This window comes from Hyposmocoma kahamanoa, unplaced genomic scaffold (genome assembly GCF_003589595.1).
Source record: "Hyposmocoma kahamanoa isolate Upper Pololo Valley unplaced genomic scaffold, ASM358959v1 78, whole genome shotgun sequence".
Lineage (NCBI taxonomy): Eukaryota > Metazoa > Arthropoda > Insecta > Lepidoptera > Cosmopterigidae > Hyposmocoma > Hyposmocoma kahamanoa.
In genome coordinates this window covers 1,919,857-1,933,809 of record NW_020653945.1, presented here as the reverse complement: position 1 = coordinate 1,933,809, position 13,953 = coordinate 1,919,857, and the positions used below count along the sequence as shown (strand labels likewise).

General features: G+C 39.1%; 1 protein-coding gene across 2 annotated transcripts in view; it reads left to right on the top strand.

Annotated features, from left to right (window-relative positions):
• LOC113233032 overlaps positions 1–13,953 on the top strand; it is a 56,646-nt gene that overhangs the window by 36,085 nt on the left and 6,608 nt on the right. The window contains exons 1-2 of one of the 2 annotated variants that reach the window (XM_026467978.1): positions 12,032–12,162; positions 12,262–12,438. The exons of the other annotated variant lie outside the window; for it this stretch is intronic. Of the exons in view, the coding sequence (XP_026323763.1) occupies positions 12,389–12,438 (50 nt within the window). The 5' untranslated portion in view covers positions 12,032–12,162; positions 12,262–12,388. Of the gene's footprint in view, positions 1–12,031; positions 12,163–12,261; positions 12,439–13,953 lie in introns of those variants that run through there. 2 annotated transcript variants of the gene reach the window in all.

The window sequence follows — 13,953 nt, the reverse complement described above, 5'->3', positions numbered from 1 at the left end:
ATTCCTTAACTTGACATTGCGGAATCGTCGATGGTGTTGATGGAGCTATAACATTATAAAGAAAAAGTGCCTCACTGGGTATTTGAATTGGCAATTAGTGGATAGTGGAACTTCCCTAAAACTTATTACAAGAAGAAGATACTCAAACAAAATCAAATTTTATTTTATTTTCTTATATTTATACATCGAGCTTGACACGTTCTTTTCTTCGTTTTCGTGCAAAAAGACCACAAAATGATTTTTTTTATATAATGTTAAGTGACGGGATGAACAAGATCGTGCGCCTGATGATAAGCTTCACGCTTGTCCATAACACTATTAACAGTGCCACTCAGAGCCTTAAATCGCAAAGATCTGAGGCGCACTGCCGCTGCACCCGCCACACTGAGACATAAGTTGACAAGTCCCATGTGCCTGTAATTTCACCAACACCCTTACCCTTCAAAACCGGAACACAGTAATGCTGACATTACTGCATGGCGGCAGAAATAGGTAAGGTGGCAGTACTACCCTGGACGAACTCTTCCGCAAGGAGCTCTACTGCTACTAAAATGGATGCATACGTAACATTGTTCCACGTAAAACAGTACATGGAATTACTGGGAATAATAGTACCATTTAATTTACAATGCGTTTCTTTTTTGTCGGTTACCGGTAACCGAAAACTTTTACCGGTACATTGGAAATTATACTTTATCGGCAAGCTTATTATGCTTGGCAAACTCTGCCTGTAAAGTTACCTCTTTCGGCGATACAGGTTCATAATTATCTTTGTGCACAGCCGCCTTGTATGTATACACTGCCCTCGTAACGAAAAAATGCACAACTATGGGTGCTTTATACAGCAGTTCTGCCTTTTTTCGTTCTGAGGGCAGTACAGCTGGTCCGGTGGTTAACACACTGACACACAGTGGACTTGTGATCGTTAGTTTAACCTGATTATTTCAGACCAGATTGGCCTTTTAGGCGTAAAGTGACTTTTTAAATATTGTAGCCGAGATTTCAGCCACGCAGAGACCATGACAATACACTTGCTAAGCTCTTGACAAACTTCTTTTGCCTCTTCCAGTCGCATCAGTTTCTTCATACATTATTGTTACCTGATAAACAAGGGGCTTTTTCCACTTGATAAATTGCAAAATTTTGATATACTTCTGTTGGTTACCTGATTATCTTACTTGTTATGTACGGCTTGACCAGACTGGCCTTTTAGATGTAAAATTACTTTTTAAGTAAATATTGTTGTCGAGATAACATTTTAATCAGGATATTTTTACATGGAATAGAATCATACCTGCGGCCAACAAGGTCAAACTGGGTCATACATTCTTGTTATGGGTTTTTTCTGTTTGACAAAGTGCAATATCTTGTAAACCAAGCGCTGCGACGTATAGAAAATATATTTTATTCTCATTTCTAAAAAAAAAACATGAATGGTTGTCACTAATTACTTTTTACGAATTATTTGTCATTAATTATTGATTTTTTATCACGGTGTGTTTTAGTTTCGTTTTCCCAATGTGTCAGAACGGTTACACGCTCTATGGTCGTACTGTGACCGTGTAGTAGAAGCCTGTTATTAGTCATAATCATTTGTTGAATATGCACGAAAGTCTTAAAAAACCATGAAGTTTTCTTCAACATCATCATCATTGCTGGACACTGATCCATAAAGACAGGGCGTAGGCCACGCTGGACATGCAAGTTAATGCACGTAACATAGAAATTAAAGTGAAAGGGGCGTGTCGTTATAAGGCTCAAACCGTCGACCTTACAATTAAAAGCATCCGGGAGCGTAGTTACATGCTTTGCCGTCTCCACAGTTGGGTACTCTTCTCGATTATAATTCTTTGAGGATAGCTGTAGCATTACATTTGGGAAGCAAGGTGTGTGAGCCGCAGCGCTGTGTGTGTGGCACATTGGCGATGGAGGATGGACACCATGGTTTAAGTTGTCAGAGATGTGCGAGTCGTTTGCCCAGACACCACGCCATAAACGACATTGTGCGACGAGCGATGGTATCGGCTATTGTCGCTTGCGTCGAGCCCCCGGGTCTGAGCCGAATCGACGGTAAAAGACCAGACGGTTTGACGTTGACGTTTCCTTGGCGAAAAGGTCGTTGTCTTCTGTGGGACGCAACATGTGTAAGTACTTTTGCTGCGTCCCACTTAAGACAAACTTCGCGGTTGGCGGGTTCCGCGGCTGAAAATGCCGCGAAACTAAAGCACGCAAAATATTCTGACTTTGTTCCGGTCGCGGTCGAAACGGCGGGGCCCTGGAGTTCGGACGCTCGGGACTTATTTAAAGAGTTGGGTCGCCAACTCAGACACAGGGGCTGCGATCACCGCTCTTGGTCGTGGTTGGTTCATCAAGTGTCCATTCCGCCGTCCAGCGAGACAATGCTGCCAGTATAATAGGAACTTTTCAGCCTTCCACGACACAGGGCGAGATTTTTTTTAGGTGAGATAAAAAATAAAAATATCCGTTCTGCCACTAGACCACTGCTCAAAGTTTTCTTTACTATGTATGATCTTGTTATCGTATCGATGGCACACTATAATGCTTGCCATCGATGAAAGACTTTGCCAGTCGGCGTTAGGTTGCTCAGGTTGCGCCAGACGTACAACAAAGAAATGTTACGTCGTACGGAGAGGCTCCTTTCGTGCACACTAGTATGTATAATTCATCATTATCATACCAGCCGGAAGAGTTCCACTGCTGAACATTGACCACTCCCAAAGATTTCCAGACTAGCCGGTCGGACGCGACGTACATCGCGTCGCCCTTAGCAGGACATCCGTTCATCTAGTAAAGGGCCGTCCCACCGAACGCTTTCCGGTTCGTAGTCTCCATTCGAGAACCTTCCTTCCCTGCCCACTGCTACTTCAACTTGCTAATTCTTTGAGCTATGTCGGTGATTTTCGTTCTTCTACGGATCTCCTCATTTTTTATTCGATCGCGTAGAGAAATGCCGAGCATTGGTCGCCCCATAGCTCGTTGAGTGACTTTGAACTTTTTTATGAGGCCCATGGTCAGTGACCACGTCTCAGAGCCGTAGGTCATCGCAGGTAACACAATGTATAAGTATAATTTTGTACCTTCTGCTTCTTGCTTCTGTTTTTATTATTTTTAATATTATTGTTTCTAATTTGTCGGACAACCACACCAAATGCCTGGTCTCAAACGAAATTTGCTGTACTATGAGTACCAGAGGCACTCCCCAGAACACCCGTACCAGAACCACTTTAGAAAAGTTCATTTGCCAAATTAGTCATACCGGGATTCGAACCCGGAACCTTGCATTCAGCGCCCACCGAGGCTGTCAAACGTCTTGTTCGTTAATCGACTAGTTATCTAATATTTATTTTACAATGTATAAAAATGTTGTTGTACAAAAGGAAATAACTAAATTACTAATAGGTCTTTATACCTACACAACACACAAAGAAACAAAAAGAAACATAAAAATGTAGTGACATGTTAATTTTCAATTAATAGCGATGTTTAGGCGACAACGGGCGTTTATGTTAATGTTTACCGGTTAACGACAAATATATTTATTTTGTTAGCATTAAACGAAATGGCATTGAACTAGCGATAATGAAGTTGTAAATACTAATTACTACTTTTTATCTATAACGACGTCTATGTTCAATTACCCCGATATGTTGTGCCTAATTACGTGTACAATGAATTTTTTTTAAAGTAATTTCATGAAGTCAAGTCCTTCAGTTGAAATATTAGATGAGAAATACGTTTTCTGGTTGTGTGGCTAACCGGCGCGTATTTCCCGGGATATCCTCATACTATTGATTTACTCGTATATTCGGAGCCCTCCGATACAGGTTTTTTTTATAATATCAAGTGACGGGACGAACAAGTCGTGAACGAACAATTGCAGTGCCACTCAGAGTTTTAAATCGCAAAGATCTGAGGGGCACTGCCACTGCGCCTGTTGCCCTAAGACATAAGTTGGCATTGGCGGCAGAAATAGGTTTTTTTTTTCAAATTCACAATTTGACCTCCATCTCACCTGATGGAAAGTGACGATGAGGTCGACGATGGAGCATGCACACCCAAATAATACCTATTCACTCTCGCCTTGAAAAGGTCCAAGTTATAACGTTCAGGGAACAAGTCTGCAGGCGAAATTCCACTCCATAGCCATTCGCCATATAAATATGGAAACGTAACGCTTTGTGCGAATCTTTGGAATATCCACAACATGCGAGTGGAAGCCAAGCCTACGCCTAGTCCCCCGATGATGGAAAGGGGGAGGCGGAATTAAATCGTGTAATTCCATCGCACACTCTCCGCGATATATCCTGTAAAATACCGATAAGCAGGCAACTTTACGGGTGTGTTCAAGACTCTGCAGCTTCGCCACTACTAATTCCGAGTCACCTATAAGCCTCTTGGCCGCTTGTTAATTGAATCCACAGTTGCCAGTTGGTATGTAGTAGAGCCATTCCAAAGGTGGTAGCAGTATTCCACACACGACCGGACTTGTGCTTGATACAGCTGAAGCCCCTATCCCGGTGTGAAGTAACACCTCACCCTGGAAAGGATGCCAAGCTTCCTGGCTGCATTTTTGGCCATGGATTCAATGTATGTATCTGCCGAAGTTCAGATTGGACGACAGGTCCATTCCAAATAGCTGGAGACGGTCGGCTATCGGTATGGATATATCACGAAAAGTCGGAGTCAGCTCAAAGGGACTCCGTTTTGTGGAGAATAGACACGCTTGGGTTTTGGTAGCATTAAATTTGACAAGATTGGTATCGCCCCAATCGGAGTCTGCCTTGCGGTTGTAAGTAGCAGTATTTCCCTGAACGAACTCTTTTACAAGGAGCTTTGCTGCTAGTACAAGGTACATGTGCTTATTAGGTATTTAGGCTTAGAATAATAACGCATAGAAACCTAGTCCGCACACGCTAAGTGAGGCAAATTGAAGCGCTCCCAAAGGGCCTACACGAGCGGGCGGGCCGTCAGTGCTCAAGGTCAACTTGCACCGCGAACGGCTCAAGAATTTTACCTAAAAATGACGAAATGTGCGGTAAATGAGTGTAACAATACGTCAGACAAACATAAAATAGATACTGACATCACATTCCACAAGGAAGTAACGCGTTTCAACTTGTATTTTTATGATTCAACAGTTCTGGGCGTTGTCCATGTATTATAATATAAACTTTCCCGCCTATGCCCGCTTAAAATGCGCGCCAAAATATTATTTTAAAATTACCATTGACAATATAACATGTTAAAAGAAAAAGAAATCTTCTTTGTTTGGAGTTAACTAATATAGCAAAACCTTGGACTTTATGTCCAATCCATTACTATATATATATATCTAAAGTTTACAATTTTTTTTTATCATAAAATTTACAAGTTTATATATTAAGTTTAAAGTTTACACCCATTTATTTGGTTAGACAAAGGCATACGGTCTTTTCATTATTATATTGTACAGTGATTTTTGAAATTCAATACATTTTTTTACATATTCAAATGTTCCACAGGAACGCCGGCGTTGTTCTCAGTTTCGACAAGTTTTTATTAAAATCAATAAAAGTATTGATGATTGTAAATCACGTCCTCATTGGTTTTGCTTTGTGTCCCTCCGTTCGTCAACCGTGACCATGGGACGTGTAAAGGGCCCGAAACGTCGTCGGTTTGTTTACAAAAAAAAACAAATATACCCGATTTAAATCCGGAAAAATAGTTTCATTTCCTTTGTGTAACAATCGCGAAAACCTAAGAACTCGATAAACACCTTATTTTTAATTTTACAAAGAAACATTCCAATTTACGCTACATTACGTTTCACAAATTATTTTGTTGAATGAATTTTTATTAAGTTAAATTTATTATTAATTAACAATAGAAATTAGAATAAATTAAAACATATTAATTAGTACTGCAGTCTTGTCTGTTTGAAAACACGAATATACACGCTTTAAATCCGGAGAAATAGTTTCATTTCCTATGTGTAACAATCGCGAAAACCTAAGAACTCGATATTACGTTGTTTAGTTTTACAACGAGTAAGTATATCAATATTGACCGAGTACTCTCAATTGTAGTTTCATTTAATTACACAGAGCTTAAATAGCTAATCGGTTATTGTAACATTGCTCTGTTGTCAGAGTAAATGAGCTGTGAAACGTCGATATCGTTAAATGTTTATTGTCATTTCCTTACTAATTACAATTTATAATAGCGCTCTTTGTTTTCTATTTACCAGTGACGATGGGTGGATATTTGAATGAGATAATGCTTGGGCTGCCAACAGATGGACTGCACGTCTGCAGTTAATGCGTGTAGTCGAGACCTCAACAACTGCGCACGGTCGAATGAACACTCGAATGCGACTGCATGCGTCGGCGGCAGTGGATGTGAACGATAGTCCGAGAATCAAAAGTAGTAGTTGACATTTTCTAGAAAATATAAGATTTTTTTTATGTCTGAAACAACTTGACCATAACAGCAAAGGGTAACAAATACTTGAGGGTTTAATCAACTTAATGGTAAAACAAAGACGCGTGTGGTGAAACTTTTCTCGACGGATTTATATCATTTGCAAAATTCTTGATATATTTTTTTCGTAATGGCACTTTTGTTTACATTTTTGATCGTAAATTCTGCACCGCAGAGTCCGGGATTACGGACGGGAATTAGTTGATAAATTAAAATAGAGGATTTCGACAGTGATATGTTTATTTTATGGAAATGTGAAGTCAGCGTTTGAAGTCATAAATGTTCTCAGTACAGTGATAAACTAACATCTTCCATTTCGCCGTTAAATCAAATACACTGATGAATAACGCGGCGATAACTTAAAGCTAGTTTTCGACTGCATGCGTTTGTACTTATCGACTTCGCGCATGCAGTCCGCCTAGTAGCAGCCTTAGACATGTGACATTCAACACGCGCTATTGGAAATGAACTTTGCATGCTGAATTGTATTATATCCACGCACACAACAAACGTTGTAATGTATAATATTATCCGTTCAATAACTATTACTTTGATGAATCATCTCATAGACAAGTCGATAGGAATTATGTTATATTTACCCTTTGCCACTGGCACCTGGACATTTAGCAACAGATGGCACGTAACTCACGTAACTATAATGAGCCATACTCTATACCTTATAACCTACCTACTACTGGTAACCTACTTCTTTGTCATAGTGTACCATTTTTAACCCCTGACGCAAAAAAAGAGCTATACGTTTGAAGCCTTTGTTTTGTATGTGTGACATCGGAGCTCCGGAAACATTGATTTTAAAGCGATTTTTCATTTAAAGGCTAGCAGCTAGTTTTTAGCTATGTTTGATCGCTAGCTTTTTTCTTAGTTGTGTGAGGTTTTCATAGTAGACATAGAAATGAGACTCCAGTGACTGTTATTAATAATGTTTTATGATCGTTTTACTGTATCCAAACAAAACAACGTCTCTTCTAGTCAAAGATGTTTTTCGTAATGGCGGCCGCCCGTCAGCGTTTCGTTTTAGATAGGTACTTATACCTTTTTGTTAAAAAAATCTAATTTCGATGTAACAAAAGTAATTTTGTAACAAAATAAAATAATTAGTAATGTTTTTTGCATCTTGCGCTTAAAACAAAACACACAAACAAACAAAACGTCGAAACGTCTCCCAACAAACTATGTCAGCCGCTACGCCAACTAAGCCACGGAATGAACTAACGGACCTTACGAATTTTTCTATGTGCTTGTTGCACATCTTTGTTTTAGGTTTTCAACGACTTTCTGTGAGAAATCTATTTCTTCACTCAGCCAGGTACCTTTACCGCTACCAGCAACTGACTGGAGATGTCGCTTTAATAATTATTGTAATTTTGTTATAACAAACTAATGGAGTAATTTCACAAAAATAATCGAATATCATGGTGGTCAAACTTATAAAACATCTTAAAAAAACAAGCACATAGAAAATTCGACGTCGGTTCGAATTCGGCCGGATCGATTTTTTTCTAAGTGTTGGATCTTTGTTATTAATAATTACATTTTATATTTAGCATGTCTTGTTCGCAGACATAGTCGCAGTAGAGCTCCTTGTGAAAGAATTGGTCCAGAGTAGTACTGCCGGGTGGCAGTACTACTCTGGGTAGCCATTAGGTGATTTTCCGCCATTTAGTTTACTTTGACGGGTCGCGGGGCGACTACACATGAGCGCCGATAATAGACCAACCGGCGGCGGCGCGCCGACAAAAAAATGTCGGCGGCGACGGCGATTCGGCGGCGCGAGCGCGACTCTAAAACGAATTTGTATATCTATGTTTGTTTTTACAACAACCGTTATACAAATAGTTATTCAAAGGAAAAATTTAAATAATGTATTTTCTATAGTAATAAAATTTTTATCATGTTCGATCAGGTGCTCCGATCGTACGCACGCGCACGCTTCCATATTGTGTATGCGTAGTGATAATGGCGACGCCAGAAATTGACAAATTAATTTTTTAAACAAAACATCTTTAAATATAAAATCACTAACAAACTTTTGCCGCCTATCTATGTCACCTCTGCTGAGGCCGGACGGCACGCTGGCCTATACTGCAGATGACAAGGCAAATCTTTTTGCCTCACTCTTTGCAAAGAGTTCCCGTCTGGATCTAATCTTAGCTCAGACTGGCTGCACTATGGCGCCAATTCGCATACGCCAAAAAGAGGTACTTAGCTGCGAAATCTAGACATAAATAAAGCTAGCGGGCCAGATGGAATTCCAGCAATAGTCCTGCGTAACTGTGCACCTGAGTGGTCTCCTGTTCTCACACGCCTGTACCGCCTCTCACTTGAGATTGGTGTGGTTCCCAGGTCGTGGAAGCTTGTAAACATGCAACCTGGGCCGAAAAAGGGAAGCAGAGCTGACCCTGTCAATCTATAGACTTATCTCAGTCATTTCCATACTCTGCAAGACTGGAACGTGTACTCAACAACAGTCTCTTGTCGTACCTTGAAGACAACGACCTCCTCAGTGATCGCCAGTACGGATTCCGACGAGGGCGATCAACTGGGGATCTTCTTGTGTATGCCTGTCACATATGGAGCGAGGCTATAGAAAAGCAAGGTGAAGCATTTGCAGTGTCTTTGGATATTTCTAAAGCCTTCGACAGGGTCTGACACGCAAACCTTTTAAGTAAGCTTCTAAGCATCCATCGTCGACCTCATCGTCACTTTCCATCAGGTGAGATGGAGATCAAATGCGAATTTACATTTTATTAAAAATAAATAAGTTTTAACTTAGAAAAGCCATTTTCTGGGATCGCCATTTTCACATACACAATATGGAAGCGTGCGCGTGCGTACGATCGGAGCGGCTGATCGAATTGAACGGCGCGCCGATTGCATTTGTCGGCGGCGGCGACGCGAGGACAAAAGCGGCGCTCGTATCTAGGGGCGACTAAAAAAGTGATCGGCGGCTCGGCAATATTTAGGCTATGTTTCAAATAGGAAAAGGCGATTTTAGGCTACTTAATAAAATGTCTGGGGAATTACAAATTTTATTGGGAATTTTTATAAAATAACTCTGGGGGTTTTAATTTATTAATTTTTTAAAATTTAATTGGGGAAATAAGTCCATGCGAATATCGACTACTAAACACACATAAATTGGCCAATTAACTTCGCAAAAAAGTCTGGCAACACTGCTGCCACCTTACTTATTTCTGCCGCCAACCAAACAGTAATGTCAGCATTACTGTAATCCGGTTTTGAAGGGCAAGGGTGCTGGTGAAATTACAGGCCCATGGGACTTGTCAACTTATGTCTAAGGGTTACGGGCGCAGTGGTAGTGCCCTTCAGATTTTTACGATTTTTAAAGCTTTGATTGGCACTATTACTGTTATGGACAGGCGTGTAACTTACCATCAGGCGCATGACTTGTTCGTCCTGTCACTTGATGTTAAAAAAAAAATACAGAGGCGTGTAGCCCTCAGTGCTCTCATTTTATTATGAAGAATGAATCAATAGTTTTATGAAAACAGCCATGCCATGAAAATAATAGGCTTCAGCGGAATAGATAAAAGTTTGCTGTAGAGCCTAACTTCTCACCAGTTATGGTTTTTTTTTACAATGTATGCACTTAAATATTAAAAGATTATGAAAAAATCACGTCCTATATATCGTCCATAATCGTCTAACGATTAGTTTTGTGAAAGCATAACGATAACGAAGAAGTTTTTTAAAATGATTTTTTCCCCATTTCTTTGGTTAGGTAGAGGTATACCATAGCCATACATCCTCTTCATATGTTAGAAATTATTTCTTGATTAGTAAGTAAATACGTATTAATTTAAATTTAACTCAAAGACCCTTAAAAAAAATTAAAGGGTTTGAGCTTTTAATAAGCAGACCAAATACCAATTATTGGTAGGTAAGAACATTATTGTTTCTTTCTTTTTTTTCTTGTTTATTTTGATAATCTTTCACTTTCCCGTTGCTCACAATGTAATTTAAGCTGCGTATTCATTAGGGCACGAATAGCTTCGACAAGTATCGCCAACGACATCAGGGATAGTCGCGCGATCTGGCAACGTCAACCTCTGAGAAGATGTCGTGAGACAAGATTCCCAACTTCTTCTTATTGTGTCGAAAGATTCCCAACGAGTTTACCAGATGTCGCTAGCGACACGCGCTAACTTTTAGATTTGCCACCTAATGAACAGGTGGCTGCAATTTTTTTAATTGCCTCCATTGACTTACAAATAAATGGACGACGGGTTTAGACCCGTACAAAAACCACGAAAAAAATGCCCCAAGTCAACCTATTCGAAATTTAAATAGTTATGTCATCGCAGTATCGCGCTGTCAGTAGAACAAATGAAGACTAAAGCGGAGTGTCGCGCTCTGTATACGATTTTAGCGCCTTACAAGTGCGGACACTTTTTAGCGCGGACCCGACGTCCATATAATTGTAAGTCAATGATTGCCTCCCATTAATCGACGTATTGTGTTAAAGTCAATTCCAACCCATTATGCCAGAAAAGTAAACAAACCGATTTGGTTAAAATTCTAAAGCAATCACTCAATCAATGTAATAAGTAACACTTTCACGTATATTGTGAAGATTTTGACTTAATATGTCATCACTATTTCCAGCAATATTAATTTTATTTGAAAAATGTTAGTTTAAAAGTGAGGTTCGTTTTCAAATATAAATTTTCAATATGTCTATGGTTCCTTAGTACGGAATAACTCATTCGGTTAATTCAATGAAAGTTTGTATAATCGATTAGTGAATCGAAAACTTAATACAATCGCACAAGTATTTAAGTGTATGATTTGAAGGAGGATATAAAATTAGATTTCGGTAATTTTAAAATTGCTTTCATAGGTTATGTAAGAAAAATTTCTAATCTCGTGTAAGAAAAATCATCACTTAGTATTGAATCACATATTTTTTTATAGTATAGTTTGTCGTGTCGCTTCCACATTTATATGGCGAACGGCTATGGGGTGGAATTCCCTGCCTGCAGACTTGTTCCCTGAACGTTGTAACTTGGACCTTTTCAGGGCATGAGGCATTATTTAGGTGTGCATGTTCCATCATCCACTTCATCGTCACTTTCCATCAGCTATGATGGAGGTGAAATGCAAACTTACTTTGAATAAAAAAAAAAGAGTAATCAGCAGCGATATCGCAAAACCCATTTTAAGATTTATATCTTTAACTCTAACCCAGTTATTCCAACTGATTCAATGAAACAAATCAATTCATTCAATTAATTAATCGTTTTGAAGTTGGCAGTACAATTGACCATCACTAAACTGTCTATGGTCGGGCCAATGGTCTGTTTGTCAAAAATTCGCTCTGGACCTTTTGGAGGGAAAAGTGTCGTTTTTATTTTGACTTTCAATTATTTTGTGAAATCTAGTTTAAAGTGGAATAGGATAGTGCTATTGTGCCTTAATCGAAGATTAAAACGCGAAATTAAGTTTTAAGGAATCCCGAGTCAATCCAAGCACGCCGCCTCAAATTGCCTATCCTCTTTGTGGCGGCCATATTTACAGAAACTTAATTAAATTTCATGTTTAGGCTGATGGCTTTGCGAAAGCCTTAATAAAAAAAAATACTTTTCTGGTACAATAGATTGGAACAGACTATAGTAAAGAATTTTACGGATACCAAAAATGGTTCGTCACTTAAATTTTCACGTATTTCTTTTATGCGATTAAAATCTTTGGATCCACGTTAGGGAAATTTATTTTTAATTTTCCTCATTCGTTGTGCAGTACCGGTCACAGAACGCAAACCGAAGGAAACACGCACGATAGAAAGACGCAAGCCGGGTCCAGCCACACCAAACGCACGCGCAAGAACAAGTACTGTTTAGAATTCAACCACCAGCAAGTTTTCACGATGCATCGCCATGGCGACGTGTGGCCCAGTGACACTCCAGTTATCAGACTGTACCTATACTTACTTTTTTTGTAGATTTAATAGTTTCCGTAATATGTGATGTGACGAACCATTTATGGAGCCGTGTCCCGTGTTTAGAAATCCGTAGTTAAATGTCTTTTTTAGGAAAAAACTCCAGATCCAGTGGCGAACCATGCGACATATTTAATAAACTATTAATAATTAAACTCACGTACTGCAAATTTAATTTTTTTTTTACTTATTTGATAGAAATATGCACTTGGTAGTTACATTTAACACATTCGCGCGAGCATTGCTTTTGCCGATTGATGCGCTGTGAAACATATTTTTCTCATACATTAATGCAAACGTTTATAAACGTTTCTTATGTAACTTATAATGACACCGACGTCAATAAACGTTGCGCGTTTATGCTAGCGATCATTGGTCATGTGAGTAGTGCTTACTTAACCTGTGAAATTTCGATACGACGTGTCCCTGGAGATTCCATATTTTGATATGTCGTAGAGAAATGACGTCACTATTAATATTTTATATGGCCAGATAGCGTTCTCTTATGGTCTTCAATTAAATGACGTAATAGTACATTGTTTAATGTTTAGGTTGGCGTAGTATGTCTGGAGGGAGAGTCCCCACATAACCCCCGAGCCTCCCTGGGCTCAGGGGTATCAGTAAAAATTTCCCCCGTCAAAAAAAAAGGTTGGCATAGTATGTAACTCACGCGAATGTGTTAATATAAAATAATGTGCTATATCATCTGCTTAAAAGTAAAAACACACAGTTGCTGCGCGTGCAATACCGCTGAAGAGCACTTTGTGAATATCGCGTAACAGCGTTTTCACGATTTTACAGGAGGAATAAAAAACTTAATATCTTAGCTACTCAACTATATTTTACCGACTGAACTCTGCAGCTACTACTTTGCGATTCACTTTGTAGAAAAATAACGTAAATTTACCGATAACTTGTTTCGATTCCGGATAAAGTCACTAACGCGGTTTTGTAGCAACAAATTACAGAAAAAGTAGTATACTGAGTAGGTGCGCGTGATTGAAATGAAACATTTTATTAAAGGTTTAATCTTATGACTAAAGAGCATAAGTGACAGAAAGTAAGGAGGCATTTGCCTTTCTCTGGGACAATACTAATAATAATTTTATAGCTTTTTTATAAATAATAATTTATACATTTTTTATTATTAAATTTTACATCCAGAAAGTCCCTGATTTTTTTACCATAGCTATAAAATGTTGTGGCTTTTTTGTGGAAAATGTTACTTATGTAGTTTTACCTTTAAGCCGACGATATAACCACACCAATTGCCTTGTCTCAGATTAGGGATTCCCTGTACTACTACCAGAGCAACGACATTCACTTTCGGACACTTCCCAAAACACCCAAACCAGAACCAATTTAGAAAAGTTCATTTCCTAAATTGGTCCTACCGAGAATCGTATCCAGGACCAGCAGAATCGCATCCAGCGCCCATAGTGTAAATCGTAAGGCCACCGAGCTCGTCAAATTATATAGGACTAACTGTTTGT